Source organism: Megalobrama amblycephala, linkage group LG5 (genome assembly GCF_018812025.1).
Source record: "Megalobrama amblycephala isolate DHTTF-2021 linkage group LG5, ASM1881202v1, whole genome shotgun sequence".
In the NCBI taxonomy this organism is placed as follows: domain Eukaryota; kingdom Metazoa; phylum Chordata; class Actinopteri; order Cypriniformes; family Xenocyprididae; genus Megalobrama; species Megalobrama amblycephala.
Window position 1 is genome coordinate 22,841,986 of NC_063048.1, and position 20,951 is coordinate 22,862,936.

Below are 20,951 nucleotides of genomic sequence, written 5' to 3' on the forward strand. Positions count from 1 at the left end.
CTTAGTGGTTATGTTTATGCAACTGGCCCCAAGACAACTCGTCACTCACATGAGATCACCGCTATAGCACACCACAACAAACCAATCAATTCTCAATGGACAAAATCAAGTCCCGCTCTACATTTTTTCTTGTTCAAGAAGCTGTTTTACTCAGATATACGTCACAATTGGCAAGAAAAAACTAAAACAAGTGACTTCTAAAACAAGCGTCTTTGTCATAATTACAGCAGAAATAACAAAAATATCTTTGCTTTGAATTTTGTGTTGGACAACAACAGTCTAAAAGGTTGAGAACCACTGGTCTAGATAGATTATACAATAGCTACCACAAATGTGTTAATTTCACCCGAAATTCAGCTTTAAAAATTGTTAGTTGTGTTGTGTGTGTGTATGAGTGAGTTTAAGCGCACACCCATGTGTATGAGTGTCTTAAATCACATGATGAGTAAGACCAAATGCTGAATGTGCTAATTTACAGTGCTCAGACCGTCTTCAATGCTAAACATTTGTCAAACATTCCAACAAGCTTACTGTATTTACAGTCCTGACATGAAAGACACACTCATAAAACTGGTAAGAGCAGCACATACACACTAGCTAGCCTGTAGATGCATGTTTATCTATACCCTTTTGTGATGGTTCAATTCACAATATTTGCTCACTCGCAAACATTTCCAGACAAGCACAGACAGACCTGGCCAGGCACAACACCTGGATGCTGAAAAGATTTTTTTTTTTGTGGTTTGTTTATTCTTGGTGTTAATATTGGTGTTCCATGTGGTCTGACATGACCTCGATAAAAAGTGAAAATATGCTTTATAGTTATTCATCTAGAAAATGCCTTTGAATCATTCACCATTAATCCCCACTGTGTAAATTCTGTAATACAGTTGAGAAACAGGAAGTAAAACGCTTCTTACCCATCCATACTTCTCCAAACTGCCCCTGTCCCAGTCTGCGCTCTAGATTGAGAGACTCACGGGGTACTTCCCACTCATCCTGCCACCAGGGCTTCTGAGGGGCTCGGGTCTGACACGGCTTCACCAGGCGGGTGCATAGTCCATCAGCCTCTCCTGCGTGAAGAAAGATAAACAAATGGTGTCACTTTTCGTCCACACTTGAGGTCTTATAAACAACCTGTTCTTGACTCATGTCTATTGTCATGTCATTTTATATCTTTTATAAAAAAACCTGACAAGCGATTTGTCTAAGGCACATATGAACACTCGAACATACGTGAATAATGTTTGACCAGCTCTGAGAGGGAATTTGAAGGAGATCTTGGTGGTGATGTAGAATCCGCCTGCGTCCAGGTTGCGGATTCTGTAGTGCTTGATGACGTCGCCCTGTGTGTGGTCAAGATCTCTCACAGATAGAGAGAAACTACCTGAGGCACCAGAACAAGAAGACAATCAGAGCACATACTGTATAGTCACACATTTACCTTCACAACACTGAGAATTTCTAGACTGGAGTCATTTTACAGTGAATGACATGTAGAAAATGTTCTAAAATTCACCCTTGAATTATCTTAAAGGGTTTCCTGACACAATAACTTATTTAAAATGCATTTAAATATTTTTATTTTAATAATATTTCTAAAATTATTATTTTATTTATTTTAATTTTGTAATTTTTATTAAGATTTTTTTATTATTATTATTTATTTTTTACATTAATTTTTTTTTTTTATAGTGATACTATAAGCAGAACATTCTGATCCAGCACTGTAATGTGATATGGCCTGGCTATGATGATCTTAAGCCCCCCAGCTTTTGTGTTTGTTTTTGTGCGGAGCAATGCGTTGTTTCATACCTGGTGTGGTCTCACTCTCTCTGATGAGGAAGGAGCCCTGCGTGTTACCCGGGGCCAGTAATTGCCTCATGGCGTCGTTCCTGGAGAGATTTTTAAAGAACCACCTGCAACACAACATTATTGTCATTTTATGAGGGCTTTGACTCATTAATTGCCTTATTTGGGATCGTTTATTTTGAGTTTAAATTGTTCTAAAGATACAGGGTTGGGGCGTTTCACTCCTCCCAAGATCTTAAAGATTTTAGACCTGAACATACGCAGAAATGTGGTGTCAGCAGTTTAGCATAGTGATGCTCAGAAACTTGTGTGATTTGTGGGAGTATTTTTTTTCTTCTCTTTCCATTACTGACACCACGCAAATCATTTGTCATAAGCGACAAGGGATACCCTGAATGAATCAACCTTTCAGCCACAGTTTTAGGTGGCATTTCCCAAATCTCATTGTGGGGAAGCTGATTTGATCTTCTCTGTTCAAAAACCCACATCAGCTGATCTGCATACATACATTTAATACATTTAAGTGTGGATTTGTTTGCGTATACATGAGTGTGTCTGTGCGCTCCGAATGCAATCGACGGTTAACATTACTTACGGTTCTGTCTCCATGCTGTTCAGTTTTGCTACAAAATTCTGTGGTATGTATCCCTTCTGCCCAGTAAACAGAGACTCCGCCATGTACCATTCAGGATCATCTCTAAGAAACACACATATATACATACATTACACTGCGTTCCAAATTATTATGCAAGAGACAAATCAGTAAGATTTCTGTACAATAAACATTCAGATTTTAGTTTTTCTAAGAAAATGTTTGTTCGTTTATTTATCCATGTCTTTTTAGATAACTGGTATCAATCTCAGACAAAATAATTTGCCAGGTCTATGGAAACCCTACTTAGAGGTTGTTCCACATTATTAAGCAAGTCGCAGTTCTCATGCAATATGGGGAGGAAGAAAGATCTTTTTGAAGATGAAAAGCATGAAATGGTGCAATGTTGTGCAAAAGGCATGAAAACAATTAATATTGTGTGAAACTTAATGGAGATTATCGAATTATCATAAGATTTGTGAGTGATTCAGAGCACAGCAGAACTCGGTCAGATAAAAGCAAATTGAGGAAAGTTCCTGCCCAAAAAATGAATTGTATTAAAAGGGCAGCTATAAAAAAAAGCCAGTGTTGAGCAGCAAACAGGTATTTGAAGCTCCTGGTGTCTCTGGAGTCTCGAGAAGCTCTCCATGCAGGCTGGCAGTTGTGTGTAAAGATGCACTTTAGCCACTCCAAACCAAACCTCACAAAGAGAAACATTAACAGTGGGTGTAGAAATACATGAAGACTCATTTTTAAATAGTTTTATTCACTGACTAATGCCGTACTACAATGGATGGTCTAAATGGATGGATGGTTGGTGAATGGCCACCACGTTCCAACAAGACTGCGACATCAGCAAGGAGCTGGTTGGTGATGATTTGTGCTGGATTATTGGGAAGTGAAATGGAGGGTATTAAAATGACTTTTGCAAGATATGTGGAGTTCATAACTGGCCATTTTCAGCTATGGTATAAAAAGGAGGATAGTGCATAGTACAATGCACTATTGTACAATGCACTATGCACTATCCCATGCTGCAAAAAAACACCACAGCAATAAAACTGTTTGAAAATGTATTTCTACACCCACTGTTAATGTTTCTCTTTGTGAGTTTTGGTTTGGAGTGGCTGAAATGCATCTTTAAGCACAACTGCCAGCCTGCATGGAGAGCTTCTTGAGACTCCAGAGACACCAGCAGCTTCAAATACCTGTTTGCTGCTCAACACTGGCTTTTTTTTTAGCTGCCCTTTTAATACAATACATTTTTTGGGCAGGAACTTTCCTTAATAAGCCTTTATCTGACCGAGTTCTGCCGTGCTCTAAATCACTCACAAATCTTATGATAATTCGATAATCTCCCTTCAGTTTCACACAATATTAGTTGTTTTCATGCCTTTTGCACAACATTGCACCATTTCATGCTTTTCATCTTCAGAAAGACCTTTCTTCCTCCCCATATTGCATGAGAACTGTGACTTGCTTAATAATGTGGAACAACCTCTAAGTAGGGTTTCCATAGATCTGGCAAATTATTTTGTCTGAGATTGACACCAGTTATCTAAAAAGACATGGATAAATAAACAAACAAACATTTTCTTAGAAAAACTAAAATATTAATGTTTATTGTACTGAAATCTTACTGATATGTCAATTGCATAATAATTTGGAATGCAGTGTATAGTTCATACCAGGACAGTGTTTTAAAACCACATACAAATTGAAACGGGGAAACCCTGACTCTGATCTAAACGTATAAGTGACACTTAGTTTAATTTATCTTCTCAAAACCCACAAGTCAACCATATTTAGATCATTTGCATAGAGTGTCAGTCTGTTTTAGGTGTTTCTTACGCATTTAGGATTTTCATCTTCTCCCCTTTCTCAAACCCAAGGTCGTCACTGTGGCATGGCTCATATTTGTATACGGCTACCACCAGGTTTTCTGGAATACACAGATGACAAGAGTGAGCTATCTACAACACACATTAAGAACATATATGTAGGACAGGTGTTAGACGTGTCATCTCACCTGGAAGAGGAGATGATGGTGGAGGTGTGTACTGGGATGGATATGGAATCAGAGGATCAAAGTTCTGTGTGAGAGAAAGGAGAGAAAACGATGTCAAAATCCAGTATGAATAAAAACCTAAAAAAATAACAACAAAAAGATGGCAATAGCTAAAAACAGTGACTTTAATTCTGTTTATGTTTATACTCAGAACAGTAAGGGCCATTAAAAAGATCAAAACTCTAAAAACACACAAATATCAAATACGATTTTAGAAATTGTCTGAAGGATAGCAGTTTTTAATGAGCTTTTTATGATATCAAAACCTCAATATCTGGATCCTTTAATCTATGTCAATAATTTAATAATGTCATAAAACACACAAAGCCACTTCCCTAAACAGGGTGGAACTGTTCTTATTTTCTTCTCTCACGGCCTATATGAAATAACTACCACTGTAAAAGTAAACATTCCATAATTCTCATTATGCAATAACAACATGTGTTGTTCTCTTTAATTTCTAATCTACTTCAATAAAAACAAATCACGAGGAAATGTGTCGTAAATTTAGCTGGAAGTTTAAGTCTCCAATTGATTACCAACACAAAGGCTCATTTCCCTCAAATTATGTAACCATAAGTGGGCTGACCCGTCAGAAGAACATCAACATCAACGCAGAAGGACCACAGTAGGAACAGATCAAATTAATTAATACATGTTTTAGCCACAAAGAATGTGTATTTGAGCCTAATTTAATCAGAAAATTAAATTCATAAATCATTTTCCACTTTTTTTTTAACTAAACTAAATTAAACATTGTGCATTTTCAGATTAAGATATCTCCTGAAAACACAAATATTCTATTTTAGCTTCAGCTAGGCTGATCATTTTTCAAAAACATTCTGTATTGCATACGCACGTGTGTGTGTGTGCGCGTGTGCTTGTTTATATGATTCACGAGGACACAAATTTGTATAATGACATAGGTATTACACTGGTATTACAACATAAACGTGGTTTATGAGGACATTTCGTGAGTCCTCGTAATTAAAATGGCTTAGATAACACATTAGTGTGTAAAATATCTAAACACTTCCTGTATTGTATTAAGAGGGGATAATATGCTACACTGGTTGTTATTTTTATCACATCACGTGTGGGGTCAGTGGTCAACCATATTTAACCATGTTTAGAAGATCTACTGAGATTGACAGTCTATTTTAACATTATGCATTCAGGATTTTCATCTTCTCCCCTTCTCGAACCCAAGATCACCATTTATCAGTAACATAATAATGATTTTCCACATTTTTTCTAAACTAAACTAAATTAAACATCATGCAGTTTCATTTTCAAAGACCACCTGAAAACACACATTCTATTTCAGTTTCAGCTAGGCATTTTTCAAAAAAACGCTTTGTGTAGCTCTTTGTGAGACGTTGTGTTTTGTCTTATGTTATAAACCACAGAAATTTGTAATGCATGACTTTAGTGTAGAGAATGGCTCCACCACTTCCTTTCTCTCTTGTCTCCCTACATATTTAGTGACTTCAGTCTCTGTCTCACGTTACAGTCTGCCTGTTCTTAACCGTCTCACAATTCTAGAACAATATATTAAATGAATATAAAAAACTAGCACATTTTCTAATGCTCAGTGTGAATTATTCAGTGACTACAATTCCTTACATGAATTTTTTGGGGTGTAGATCTTGGTTCTTCAACCCAAATATCTTATAATGAGCCTAGCACAGCTAGCTAACCGTAAGCAATCTTAAATACATTTAGGGGGGGAAACACTAAATAAGCCCTTTTCAGGGTTCTCAGAAGCAGTAGTCATAGTTGGATAAACTTTTATAGTGGTGAATGCGAGATGACAGCAAATATAATTTTTGTATTTGCATTTGCTCTAAAAGCACAAGAAAAAATCCACGATAGCATTTCCACAACTTTCCAAAAGAAGGAAAACAATATCACTCCCTAAGCTGTTGCAGGCCTTTTAGAAACACCTTCGCAGCAGCATTCATTTGTTTTGTCATTTACTGCCAGGGCAATATAACACAAAGTTTAGCATTATAAATGTGTATTAAATTGTTTACATATGAAAATATTAAAAACTTTATTAAATTTGCGATGTTGATAACTGTGGAAATGTGTCATAGTTTTTAATACATATATTTGTGACGTGTAAATCTATAATATAGTGGAAAATAAGATAAGCACTTAGCACGGTATGCTTTGACGCTATACCGTCCGGTACTTTTTCCCTTCCATTTTGAAACAGTTCCTACGGAAGGAGCCAAGATACAGTTGCTATGGTTACACGCCAAAAAATGCAATTTATTTTTGCGAGCTTCTATTTAACTTACAATCTAACTTTGGTTACTGATATACTTGCATGTAAAAAGAAAAAAGAGAAGTATTGTGTGTAGCTGACTGTGACATGATATTCTCTTCAGCAGACACATACCTGACTGGCTGGAGGCTTTGGACAGTTACATTGATCACACCATTCATCTGGATGGTAGGAGAATTCATCATCAGGATCATAAGAGCCGCAGTTCCCCATATTTACTAAGAATGAGAGAAAACAGTGACAACTGTAATAATTCTGACAATAAATTCATCCCCTAATTAACGAGGGACGTAACAGATATATTCAAGTGCAGTAAGTGCATCGATCTAGCTCCTGGCAAACAAAGAGGGAATTAATATAGAGTGTATTTCCTGTTTTAACAGAGAAAAAAAGAGCCAAAAACATTCAGTTTATATATTCAACAATTCATTTGCCTCCGTAGGGTAAAACAAACTGTTCTGTCTATAAAACAAAACAAAACAAACAAACAACAACAACAAAAACAGTTCTGGACCAGATCTGTAAAGGAGGTTAATCCTCTTTATGAATTCTAAACACACTTTTTCCAACTCACACTCTAAGTTTCAGACAGTTTTCTTAACGACTGAAGGGATTTGGATTACAGTGATCCGTGTCCATGTGTGTGTGTGTTTTTCACTTGTCTTGAATGTATTGTGTTTTGCTTTTTGAATATAGCACATTCATTAAAAAAATCTCTGTACGAAAGTCTACAAAAGATTGCGCTGTACTGCAGTTTATCCATATGTAAAGACACAAGCACAAAAGCATTTTCATTACCATTAAGCAGATAAATAATCACAGTTAATGTGCTAACACAATGTGTATGTCACTTTGGGGTTTGGACCCGTGAGAAACTGTGTTGTTGGGTCAGGAAAAGCTCAACCCTTTGGGGTCAAACTGTACACTGTGAGCTCCTGGGATTGTTTGGGAGAACAGCCCAAATCAAAGTAGGATCTCTAAACAGAGACAAGAATTTCCACTGACCTCCGGCCTGTACCTGACCCGACCAGTATCAGTGCAAATGAGTCTCGAGAGATGCACGGCAAGGTCACATGTTTTGGGTTCATATTGCTTTATGAAGATCCCAAGCATAGTTTATGTTTGTATGACATAGGCGCTTCTAGACAATCACTTAAAGGGATAGTCAGTGCGGTCCATTGTTGTTTTGGATTTACTATATAGACAAAAATCATTTTTAAAAAAAAAATATCTTTTGTGTTACGCGGGACAAAGAAAGTCATATGAACGACATGAGGATGAATTAATGATGACAGATGGTTTTGTGTTCATTTAGGCCTCCACATTCTCCTGTTACATATAGGATGTGTTATTATAGGTTTGAAATGAAGTCAGAGAGATCAAATCACATGTTTTTTATATATCACTGTCTCAATATTATACTGGAGAGCGAACAGAGGTCAAGAGGTTCAGACACGAGGGATAAACTTCACTGATTCACACCAAACAGTCAAAGTTAAGCCAAAAAATAGGTTTGGTTTTTATTGTCTTTATTATATACCGAGTTGTTGTGTTCTATGTTATTTTAATTTACCTCAATGTTTTAGCTGTTCTCCTGCACAAGAAAAGTGGTGTACTATTTATGACTGACAATTACCCAAATAAATAAATAATTAAATAAATAAACAATCTTAAGAAAGATATATGTCATGATAGTATGATTTGCATTAGGGCAAGATTGTAATTTGTAAATGAAAATTTAAAGTGACAGCCTTTAAGGCAGGGAATTTCCTTTTTATAATCACTGCCCAACATTCATGAAAATCCCCCTTTTCAAAAAAAAAAAAAAAAAGCCAACAGTTTCAATCTATGAGGATTTTCTATTTTACTGTTTTAATATTAAAAGTGGCAAAACTAAATCAATTAATTTAAAATCTTTAAACCAAAATCAAAATAAAAAATGTAACGAATTTTGATCGCTAAGGAGCCAACAACGTAATAGTGTTCTAGAAATTTCGATTTGAACAGTCCATAGATATTATTTCAATCTGAACACACTCACGTCTATTTTTTGTACTTCAGAATAGTAATATTTTATGCCTGCATTTAAAATGTACATTATTAATATTTTACTGAATGTTCTATTGCATTTTCTTTCCAGAAAATAAAAGCTTGACATTTCTTCTATTTAGCAAATATTATGAGCTCAGCTTGAAACTCTTTTTGATTTCTTTTCTTTTTAAATTCTTAAGCCTTATGAAATGATTTTTAAGAGAGTATAATCCACTCACTATACTCTCTGCTATCAGTCTGCTATCTCAGGCTGTCTGAGGCTTTAGTTTAGCTTGTAAAGTCTCATCCAATTGATCATTTATTATATATAGATAGACTGAGAATACTTTTACAGGTCTGATAGCCAGTACTCATTAAAATTCATCAGGGCTTCGATTTAAGTGAAGAAAAAGTAGCAACCTGCAAGTAAAACTCACCTTTTCTGTCGACAGAAGATGCTGATTTCAGTGTTGGGCCAGCTCAGCAGGCATTGCCATATCGTTAGCTTTATATTTTATGAAGAACACATTTTGCCACATGCATCTAAACCAAGATTACAAACAAAGCAACGAGATGTAAAGCTTCGACGTGTTTCGATGACATGTGCTGCTAAAGTTGTGTAAGTCACGTCACAGTTTGACTTCCCACCTTAACAAAAGCACATCATTTGTGAAAGCATCACTCACACACACATACACACACACACTCACACACACACACACACACCACAGTGCTGCAAAGCAAGCTGATGATAGAGCTTCCTGTCGTTTGTGTGTTTGAGCTGATATTTAACATTTTTTCAGCAGGTGCACTACTCTGAGCAGCTGGTGTCATTGGAGTGAAGGATTCTGGGTCAGGACTCCACTTGTCACCTGTTTTTGTGGCGCCATGATGTCAAAGAGTGGAAACTTTAACGGCACTCATGGGTTTTTGGCTTGTACTTGTACTGAATAGAGCCACAAAACTTCACGTTTGAATATTTATGCTTAAAAGTGCTACGTACGTTGCTATTCTATGCTGCATTTGTGCCCATTTGCAAAAAAAAGAAAAAAAAAAGAAAAAGAAAATCAGGCCTCTGATTCACTTTGAATCAAATGTCAATGCTCTGTTAGAGAATATAGGCATAATATGCAATTTGCAATAGCCCAATTCAATTTGCAATAGTAAACTAACATGCAAATGGAAATTTTGAGGTAAAGTACATTTTTCTTTTTTTTTTTTCAGCCAGCTACTTGGATATGATGCTAACCCATCTCATGTCTCTCTTCATTATCTGTCTCTCTTTCTCTGTTTCTTGCTCTCTCCGAGCAGACCGCACACTTTTGTTGTGGCATCAGGCTGCAGATAGAGCATGCATTTGCAGGAAGTCACAGCCCAAACATTCAAAGGAAATGAGGTACCTTTTTAACTTTCTACTGCAGGAACACTCATCTTAATTTAGACACTAAATGCCCAAGCCTGCTATTTCATTTGTATTTATTTTGATTTATGTTACCCAATGTGACTTTTGACCAGGTTTTTCATGTGGTGAGTCCAATGATCACAGCAGAAATAGGTGTTGTGGTTTCAGGGGTGGGTGGGGTGGATGTGGGGGGTGTTACGGTAAAAAATATTAATCATATATAGGCCTATTACCCAGTTAAATTCCCTCAAAAGATGAACCACATAAGGGTCAGTTTTGCAACAGTACATCAAATCCTTGCTGGATTTCTTGTTTAGCTTTTGGTTCTCAATTTGAATATAAAAGACTGAAACAATGGCTTGTTTTTCCATTCTTTGGGGGTCTTGTGGTTGAAAAGAGGGGGGTTTGAAGGGAGGGGGGAAGTTGATCATCTTAACAGGCAGTTACACATTCACAGTTACATCTCTTGTGAGAGCAAATGTTTATTTGATGATTTGAGATTGTGAATCCATACCAAAACTTTTCAAACTGGGGTCATGGGCCCCCCCAGGGACCACAAGGGGGTGCTAGGACATCTGTGGAAAATTTATGCGATTATAAATATTTTATGTTTTAACACAAAAACTAAACCAATATGCATAGTTATGTGATAAATGTTCATTTCTCCTTCTTTTCAACACACATTCAATAATAATTCAAGAATTTTATTTATGTCTCTTTCTAGAGAGATTTTCTTTGCTATCTCACTAATTGTACGGTACTATTTTCTGTAAAGCTGCTTTGGAAAAATATTAATTAAAATGATGATTATTATTAAATATTGTAAGAATTATAAATGATTATAAATATTGCTGGTCAAAAAATAGTGCTATGCAAATAAATTTGAATATATTCCACTTCTTATTGGGTTGAAAAAAATGTTAACGCATTGCATGTAAATAATTTTTTTCCCCGTTAAATAATGTTTATTTATCCCATGTAACATGCAAATAGTCTATATATGTAACATAACAATTTGAATTTACGTCAAATAAAGTAGGTAGGTTATCATGATGGTTTCATTTAAACTCTACAAAGCGCAATGACACTTTCCACAGCAGTGTTTGTTTTCTATTCTAGGCCTCAAGGAAATCTGTATCTGGAACAAAACTAAACACTTTTTGTGTCTTCTCAGGTGACCTAAATAGTTCATGTTTCTGTTAAAAGGCGGAATCAAAAGCAGCCCTCATGTGAGATGTTCAATGAAGATACTTGCCCTAATGCCATTGGGTTTATAAGATATAAACTACAAAAGCTTGTAATATCAGTGTTGAGAACAGCTTTAAGAAAGAAAACTTTCTCTTTCACGTCTCTCTCTCTCTCTCCATATATTTATCTAGCATGAGATCATTTCTTGGCAGTCACATGGCTCCTTATGTCAGCCAGTCCTGTCTCTGCAGTTACAATCAATGAAGCAATTGGTCCATTGTTTGACTCATTTAGTGATAAATTCATCCTTGTCTGATAAATACCCTCTATTTTCATTCCTGTGACAACACTGCTAAAAACCCTCTGAGTTTATTCTTGTCAGAATGTGCAAGATGGAAGAATTAAAGCAAGATAAGAACTGAACAGAACAGTTTGGATAATTACACAAATACATAAATCAACACAATACTGTGAATACATTTCGAAGATTGTATTTACAAATATAAATTTATTATCAAATTTAAAGCAACAATGATGTTCAAAAGATTTATACATTTTTGGTCATACTTTATTATGGTCCAATTTTTCTATTAACTATGAATTTTGCCTCAAACTCCTAATTTCAGCTTATTAATAGTTGGTAAGGCGGTTGTTACATTTAGGTATTGGGTAGGATTAAGTGATGTAGAATTTGGTCATGCAGAATTAATATGTGATTTATGAGTACTAATAGTTAATAATGAGAATTGGACCCTAAACAAAAGTGAGTTACAATGAAGGATGTTTTTTCCCCCTTCCTCTTGAATTACAATATCCAATACAATATCTCTTCAAATGAAGCATCTTTATTAATTTAAGGCAACTTTTAAAGCACGTTTTCATTTTTTGTTGTTTATTGTGTTCGATTTCAGTAAACAGGTTGATTGAAAGCAAAAGCATATTTTATACCCTTAACAGTGCACTAAATATTTGTAAATCAAACATTTGATTAATTAAAAAATATTATTATATACATAACCATTCAAACGTTTTGGGTCCATTTTTTTTTTTTTATTGTTTTCAAATTAAGTGCCTGTAATGACAAAGCAAACTGTTTAGCAGCCATTACTCCAGTGTCTCATGATCCTTTTTTTAAACAATGTAAAAGCCTTTTCTTTCACTTTTAATCAATTTAATGCATCTTTGCTGAATAGAAGTATTCATTTCATACATAATCTATTTTTTTAACAAATTGTTAATGCACATTCAGTCCCAAGACAAAATTATATATATATATATATATATATATATATATATATATATATGTATATATAAAAGGTCCTCTTTGATATGTTTTGATTTTATCATGAAGCTTCTGACATAAGCATTTACAGTATATATGCACAAAAGCAGTGCTATACTTCCAGTGCTTGTAATTATGGAAACTGAACTTTAATGGGTTCTGTGGAAGTATAAAGAACACTATATATATATATGTATATACATATATATAAACATTTAAATCTAGTAAACTCACTGTGTATATGAAAGTTTCCCAAGCACAACATTCTCAAACATCAGGAAAAAACATATGTTAGACCAAACAATGACAGTGGGCTGAAAAGCTTCTCACTTGTTGCAGCTCTAAGCCTTAGAGTGTGGGTTATTTTTAGGTTTTAATAGACAAGGTGACAAAATGTCTGATCACAAACTCACACTTCCTGTGAGGCTGCTGCTCGGGATCACAGCCAAGCCGACGGGAGAGTGTTTTATCTCCTGAGCAGTCGGGAACATTGAAGGGAGTGTGTGCAGGTCACATGCCTTTTGACACAGAAGCAGGTTCCTCCTGATTACTTCAGATATTTTCAAATGTAAATATAAACTCTTCCCCAACTCAGACCTGTGGGGAGTCCACTTTCACAAGTGGTTTAATAATAGATGTGAAGATCATGGCTTGCTGTTGTATTGCTGGTTACTGCATTTCCAGATATGACCACCAGTCTGGTCAAACAAAGTTCAATAAGGCTAAGTGATTTGAGGAAAAAGGAAGTTTTTTTATTATTATAGTCCAGTTTTAATGAAATGAATGACTGGCTTTCAGTGTCAGTAATACAATAGAAGTTCTGCTTGGAGTTTTCTTGAGGGGCGTCTGCCTCTCAACAGAGTGAGAATCGTCTGGAATTGAGGTTCATTTTGGTGAGACCAATATGTTTGAGAGTTGTGGAAAGAGTGAAGGCGGCTTTCATGGGGATGTCACACAGCAGGTCTGATTCCTCCTCGCACTCCTCCAGCTCATACGTGGCGTCATCCAGCATCTCTTTGTGACGGTGACACACCTGCTCCACCTTCAGCCTGTGGATCTCCCCCCGTAAGCGAATCAACTGCCGTGCGAGATGGTTATCCTGCATCTGCATCTCTCTCTGAGGAGAAATGAGAGAGAGAGAAATAGAGAGTGAGAATGATTTTATAGACCAGATACTAATAAATTAAAACCAGATACTTAGATAACCTGCAGTAGTTATGAGATTAAATTATTCAGAACAGCAGTCACACATGCAGGGAATTGTCCACACCTTTCTGTCGAACACCTATAGTTTCTGCAGCTGTGTGGCATTTAAGTGTAATATGCCGAGAGACTAGAGTCATGCCACCTGTATTGTACTACGCCAAAGATTTCAACATCAGTTGACATGTATCTCACTTCACAGCATTCTGCCTCTTTAGCCAAATCAATCTGACTGCTTAACATTAGTAATTTGGCTTTTTTACACTACTGTTCAAATATTTGGAGTCTATACAATTTTTAAAGTTTTTTGAAAGAAGTCTCTTATGCTCACCAAGTCTGCATTTATTTGATTAAATAATAATAATAATAATAATGATAAAACAGTAATATGCCTATTCTGAAATATTATTTCAACTTAAAATAACTTTATATTTGAATTTGTTTTCTAATTATTCCTGTGATGTCAAAGCTGATTCTTTGATGAATAGAAAGTTCAAAAGAACAGCATTTTGTTTGAAATACAAATATTTTGCAACATTGTCTTTACCTTTTGATTATATTAATGCAATAAAATAAAATGCTATATCAAAGCTGAATAAAAGTATTTATTTGTTTCCAAAAAAAAAAAAAAATACTGAACCCAAACTTTTGAATGGTATTGTTTCTTGCATGTTTGCGACCAACTTGAAAAAAAATGCTTTTAGTTCCCAAAATGACCCAAAGACAGTAGAAAGTTTAAAAATCCCAAAACCACTGATGGTGTATGTGGACAGACAGACAGACAGACAGATAGATAGATAGATAGATAGATAGATAGATAGATAGATAGATAGATAGATAGATAGATAGATAGATAGATAGATAGATAGATAGATAGATAGATAGATAGATAGATAGATAGATAGATAGATAGATAGATAGATAGATAGATAGATAATTGTATTATTTATTATATCCAATAAACAATGACCATATCTAAACTTAGCCAAAAGTTAAAAAATATAAAGCTTTTGAAATATAAATACAATACCAGTTCGTTTCTGAGCCACTGTAACGCGTCGTCTATAGTATCAAAGCCGCATATATTCTTATAAGGCATCCCATCTTTCCAGTCGTCGGATAGCTGGGTGTCCTTCTCCACAGATCCTGGGCTGCTGACATTTGAACTGTCTGTGGCATCAATCCACGGGCGAGCCTGCAGTCGCTCCTTCCATTCTAAGTACGACGGTCTGCGCGTTTGGAGTTTGAGTTTCTCTGTCAGGGCTTTCACACTATCCAGATCCTCCATATCGCCCTCAGTGTTCTCGTCTGCTCCCAGCTCTCTGAACTCCATCACTGTGCTGCTTTCATTCCAGCTGGGTGAGACTTGTGACTGCTCAGACATGTGCACTGTGTGCCTGATCATGTGCATGAGTGATTAATCTCAAGAGGTGTGCTGTGCTCATGTTTATATAGACAGAAAAGTGACCGCCCATGTTCTGCAGCCAAATGACATGATCAGAGTTTAATCTGAGAACTTTAGACAGTCTGAACTTTTATGTTGCGGCCAGACGCGATATTTCGTGTTCATGTGAAACTATTCAAGTGGCACGGGGTCACTGACACACTTAAACCCTATAGTAAACAGCTTCTCACACACCTCAAAAATCACGTTGGCTAAAGTGGAAAAAAGGCAATTCCAAGACAGGACAGTTTTCATCAAATAATATGGTTTCTCAAAGGCAACTAAGAAATGACGGTAAATATTTATGTATTTTGTGGCCTAAAGCTCACTCACACTTTCTATCTATCAATAAGTCAGCGCGACTGCACCATTATATCAAACGTGAGTCTTTGCAGCTGTTTTATAACAGAATGTCTCCATCTTCTGCTGATGTTGAGGAATTGCAGGGAGAATCCATTACAATCTAGCATCAGAATCAGTCAGATATAATTTATTAGGCTATTCTAAAACCAATGGTATAGGCCTGTAAGTGGGTTTTCAAACAGGGCCTCGGCCGGGACCCCCAGAGAGCCGCAAGGGGGTGCTAGGGAGTCCTCAAAAAGTTCAGAGAAAAATTATGTAAAAAAAACCCAAAAAAACAAAAAAAACAAGACACAAATATTTAGAAAAATAATATAATTGAAAATATAATTAATATTTAATATTATTAATACAGAAACATTAATGAAGACTGTTAAGCACACATTAATTCTATTGAAAGATAAAAAGAAAAAAGAAAAAAAAAAGAAAGACAACAGAAAGTAAATATTTTCAGTTTAAATTGATCTTCATGTTTGATGGTTTGTGGCATCAAAATGTTTGAAGACTTACATTATTAAATGTAAAACAAATATTTAATTGATTTTTAAAAAGGAAAACAATTTTTTTTTTCTATCCAACGTATCCAACGTTACCTGAATTAATTTATTTTAGTTGTCTAAACCAGACTACATTTTTAAAATACTTAACTCACACTGACTTTGTATTAGTTCAGTTCAGTCAACATTAGACACTGTGCATGCTGAAAATGACACTGCATTCAGCATTATTGTCACTTATTTTTGTAAACATTTTTCTTGTTTTATTCATGTTTTTCTTAATTAATTGGCTGCTGCTACCACCACCATCATCATCATCACCATCATAACCATCAGCATGGTGCAGAGACACCCTCAAGGACCTCAGTTGTAAGATCACCAAAAACTGTAACAAATTGCTTAACAAGTTCAAGTTCTGAAAGGATGAAGCTTCCTGGCAACTTCTCATTCTCCTCAGGAACATCGATGCCATTGAGAAAAGGTAGAGAGACAGCTGTTCTCATCAGCTGGAGTTTAATTATTCTCTGCTGGGGCGGAAAACCCATCATAAACCAGCCTAAATTGGTTTGCTGGTATTTCAGTTTCGTTTTGTTGGTGTAACCAAATATATTTAAGTTGATTCAGTTATGTTAAGTAATATTTTTTGTTTTTTTTATTGTTTACTGTTACCATATCACGCTTTTGTTTCAGCAGCACTTTTGCATGTATGTAGCTTATTGTTGATCAATGCTGAAACATGTTCAGAAAAATAATTCACCTTTCCTTTGTAAATGCATAATTCATATTCTCATTAATTTGTCCATCTACTCTTTGAATCACATTTGGTTCATAATTACACCAGATAAGGTTAGAAAATTGTTTGTGTCTTATCCCTGAATTGACCTGCTTCTGTAATATTAAACTCTAATTCTCTCTTTCTCTAATATCATCACTTTTCCTGTGTATCAGTGTCGAGAATCTTTTCGGATACCCCAGGTACACTTCTAAAGCAGGCCCAATGTTTGATGTGTGGACTGTCATTGCTCATTGAAGCTGCCTTTTTATTCTGATCTGGGATCTGCCATTAATGTATTCAGTGATATTAAGAAATGAGGAGAGCAGTGGCAGTGGACAGCATCTCAATTCAGCATAAGAAGGCAACTTCTAAAATGAGCTGCGCTGGCAATGTGTTCTTAGCTTATGGCAGGGAGGAGAACAATGAGCATTTTGCAAGATCTTTTGTGCTTTGCAATGAGCATTTATGTAAAAGATCATATCACTCTGATATGCTTTTTGTGTTTTGAATACAGGCAAAGCAGCAATATTCATGTACACGATGTGCAATATATATTTTTGTTTGTAATCTAATGTCCAAATATGGAAATACAACGAGAGGGACTGTTAGCTATATAGAGAGATCAATGGAGCTTCTATAGCCACCTCACAGCCTACCTCGCCCACTTATACGGACACCGAAGAGGTGTCTTTGATTGAGGAGGTGAAGGGGGCAAAAAAGGGCTCCACCGATGGCTCATATGTAATTAACGTAAGTGTTTTTCTCAGTCTCTGTACAGTTCTCTCGTTAAAATCTCCACAAGCAGTCACACCAGTTTTTTATGTTTCCACAGATCTCCACACACAAGACCAACCAGGCATTCGGGGCCGCACAGATCGCCTTGACAGAGGAGGAATATGCCTGGTTCTGGAAGTTCCTGGCCCTGAGGTCTGGGCTGTTAGGCGGGAAGGGGGCTAAGGCGTTCTTTTGCATCTAAGCCCAGCCCCTGCAGGAACCTCAATGCATATTTTCAGGATGCCTGGAAATCTATGGGGCTGCCACTCTTGATGCTTTGAAACTTTTCCCGAAACATTTAGAGAAAAGCTTCAAAGATTTAAGAGGCTTCATTTCTCCGTCCCTACTATAGTTTTAGGCTTTTTTGCAAATGTTTCAATTGAATTTAGCTGTTTTAGAGAGCATTTAATCATTTTGAGCCTGTTTTTAAACAGTAACTATCTGTAATGTCATTTTTAATGTGTGGAAAAAGCAACGAAAATAAACTAGCCAATCAGATTTCTTTTCAACCATATCCTCCGTGCACACATTTGACTTTATAACACACAAACGCACACCTTTATTTATTCTCATTCTCTCTTGCTTTCTAAATGTGTAATGAGTGTACGCAGATAGATTTTAATAATCAATTTAAAAATTATGTAAAAAATTAAAAACGACATTAATTAGTGCCCTCTCATGGTACGCACAGTGTGTACAGCTGTACGGCTGCAGGCGCCTCTGCACGCGAGCCCAGGTATTCCAGCGGAAACTGCTGTGATGAAGCCTTATGATTAAAGGCCTTGGATGTTGTCCTTCTGCAGATCTGGGGACCAGAGAGATCGATGGGCATGATCCACTACCACAGGTAACTCGGCCAATATTATTAAATTTGGCATCCACATTTTTATGAAGTTTGGAAAAACTGGCCATAATATCCGCAGTGGAAGGATTAGCAGGCATTAGAGTGAATCCTTCAGCCGTCTTTCCAAAGTTTGAAGGTAACTGGCTGCTTGAGGCCTGGTCGTCTTGCTACTCCTTCTGCTTCTCTGCAGGTTTATCCATCTTTTCGACTCTTTTTGTGGGTTTAGGCTTCGTCATTCTTTTGAATACCTAAGATTTATCTAAAAAAAAAGGGCTAGTTTTAATGAGAAAATTGGGTTATTTCCAGGAGCCTCTCTTAAACACGTCTAGTCTCTTTTCCGCTCCATACCCACTCATCCTGCCACCAGGACTTCTGAGGGGCTCGGGTCTGACACGGCTTCACCAGGCGGGTGCATAGTCCATCAGCTTCTCCTGTGTGAAGAAAGATAAACAAATGGTGTCACTTTTTGACCACATTGGATTTGAGCTCCTATAAACAGCCTTATCAAACTGTTCTTTTATAAATAGCCAAGACAAGCGATTTGTCTAAGGCACATATGAACACTCGAACATACGTGAATAATGTTTGACCAGCTTTGAAAGGGAATTGAAGGAGATCTTGGTGGTGATGTTGAATCCGCCTGCATCCAGGTTGCGGATTCTGTAGTGCTTGATGACGTCGCCTTGTGTGTGGTCAAGATCTCTCACAGATAGAGAGAAACTACCTGAGGCACCAGAACAAGAAGACAATCAGAGGCGGCCAAGTGCACATACTGTATAGTCACACATTTACCTTCACTACACTGAGAATTCATTTTAGAGTCATTTTACAGTTAATGACATGTAGAAAATGTTCTAAAATTCACCCTTGAATTATCCTAAAGGGTTTCCTGACACAATAACTTATTTAAAATGCATTTAAATATTTTTATTTTAATAATATTTCTAAAATTATTATTATTTTTTTTTTTAATTTTGTAATTTTTATTAAGATTTTTATTATTAATTATTTTTACTTTTTTTTTTTTTTTTTTCATTTATAGTGAAACTAGAAAAGCTGTAATGTGATATGGCCTGGCTATGAGTCCTGTGTTCTGGTGACAGGACTGTAGCACTGTCTGATGTGCCCTCATGCTTTTGTGTGTGTGTTTGTTTGTTTGTTTATTTGTTTGTTTGTTTTTTTGCTGTTGTGTGCGGAGTAATGTGTTGTCTCATACCTGGTGTGGTCTCACTCTCTCTGATGAGGAAGGAGCCCTGCGTGTTACCCGGGGCCAGTAACTGCCTAATGGCTTCGTTCCTGGAGAGATTTTTAAAGAACCACCTGCAACACAACATTATTGTCATTTCATGAGGGCTTTGACTCATTAATTATCTCATCTGGGATCGTTTATTTTGAGTTTAAATTGTTCTAAAGATACAGGGTTGGGGCGTTTCACTCCTCCCAAGATCATAAAAATCTTAGACCTGAACATACGCAGAAATGTGGCGTCAGCAGTTTAGCGTAGTGATGCTCAGAAACTATTTTTTTTCTTCTCTTTCCATTACTGACACCACGCAAATCATTCGTCATAAGCGACAAGGGATAGCCTGAATTAATCAACCTTTCAGCCACAGTCCTGGGTGGCATTTCCCAAATCTCATTGTGGGGAAGCTGATTTGATCTTCTCTGTTCAAAAACCCACATCAGCTGATCTGCATACACACTGTACATACATTTAATAGTGCTTTAAATTATGGATTTGTTTGGGTATATATGAGTGTGTGTGCTCCAAATGCAGTTGACTGTTACATTGCTTACGGTTCTGTCTCCATGCTGTTCAGTTTTGCTACAAAATTCTGTGGTATGTATCCCTTCTGCCCAGTAAACAGAGACTCCGCCATGTACCATTCAGGATCATCTCTAAGAAACACACATATATACTTACATTATAGTTCATACCAGGACAGTGTTTTAAAACCACATAAAATTGTAATGGGGAAACCCTGACTCTGATCTAAACAAGTGAAACTAAAAAAGTGACATTTAGTTCAATTCAACTTCTCAAAACCCAATAGATATTGTTTAGATAATCTGCAGAGACTGTCAGTCTGTTTTAACATAGGCGTTGCTTACGCATTTAGGATTTTCATCTTCTCCCCTTTCTCAAACCCAAGGTCGTCACTGTGGCACGGCTCATATTTGTATATGGCTACCACCAGGTTTTCTGGAATACACAGATGACAAGAGTGAGCTATCTACAACACACATTAAGAACATATATGTAGGACAGGTGTTTGACGTGTCATCTCACCTGGAAGAGGAGATGATGGTGGAGGTGTGTAAAATATGCTTTATAGTTATTCATCTAGAAAATGCCTTTGAAGCGTTCACTATTAATTCCTACTGT

The 20,951-nt window shown here is 36.3% G+C and overlaps 2 protein-coding genes across 2 annotated transcripts in view; both read right to left on the reverse strand.

The window, feature by feature from the left end:
• The window catches only part of lck (LCK proto-oncogene, Src family tyrosine kinase), a 50,467-nt gene that overhangs the window by 12,816 nt on the left and 16,700 nt on the right, over positions 1-20,951 (reverse strand). Inside the window, exons 6-10 of the mRNA XM_048191293.1 lie at positions 20,678-20,768; positions 20,363-20,464; positions 19,782-19,885; positions 19,140-19,289; positions 921-1,073 (exon numbers count right to left, since the gene is read on the reverse strand). Of these exons, the coding sequence (XP_048047250.1) occupies positions 921-1,073; positions 19,140-19,289; positions 19,782-19,885; positions 20,363-20,464; positions 20,678-20,768 (600 nt within the window). The remainder of the gene's footprint in view (positions 1-920; positions 1,074-19,139; positions 19,290-19,781; positions 19,886-20,362; positions 20,465-20,677; positions 20,769-20,951) is intronic.
• On the reverse strand, positions 12,415-15,743 carry fam167b (family with sequence similarity 167 member B). The gene is made up of 2 exons (XM_048191292.1): positions 14,902-15,743; positions 12,415-13,785 (listed from the first exon to the last, which is right to left on the reverse strand). The coding sequence occupies exons 1-2, from the start codon at positions 15,280-15,282 to the stop codon at positions 13,522-13,524; spliced, it is 645 nt and encodes a 214-aa protein (XP_048047249.1). The 5' UTR covers positions 15,283-15,743; the 3' UTR covers positions 12,415-13,521.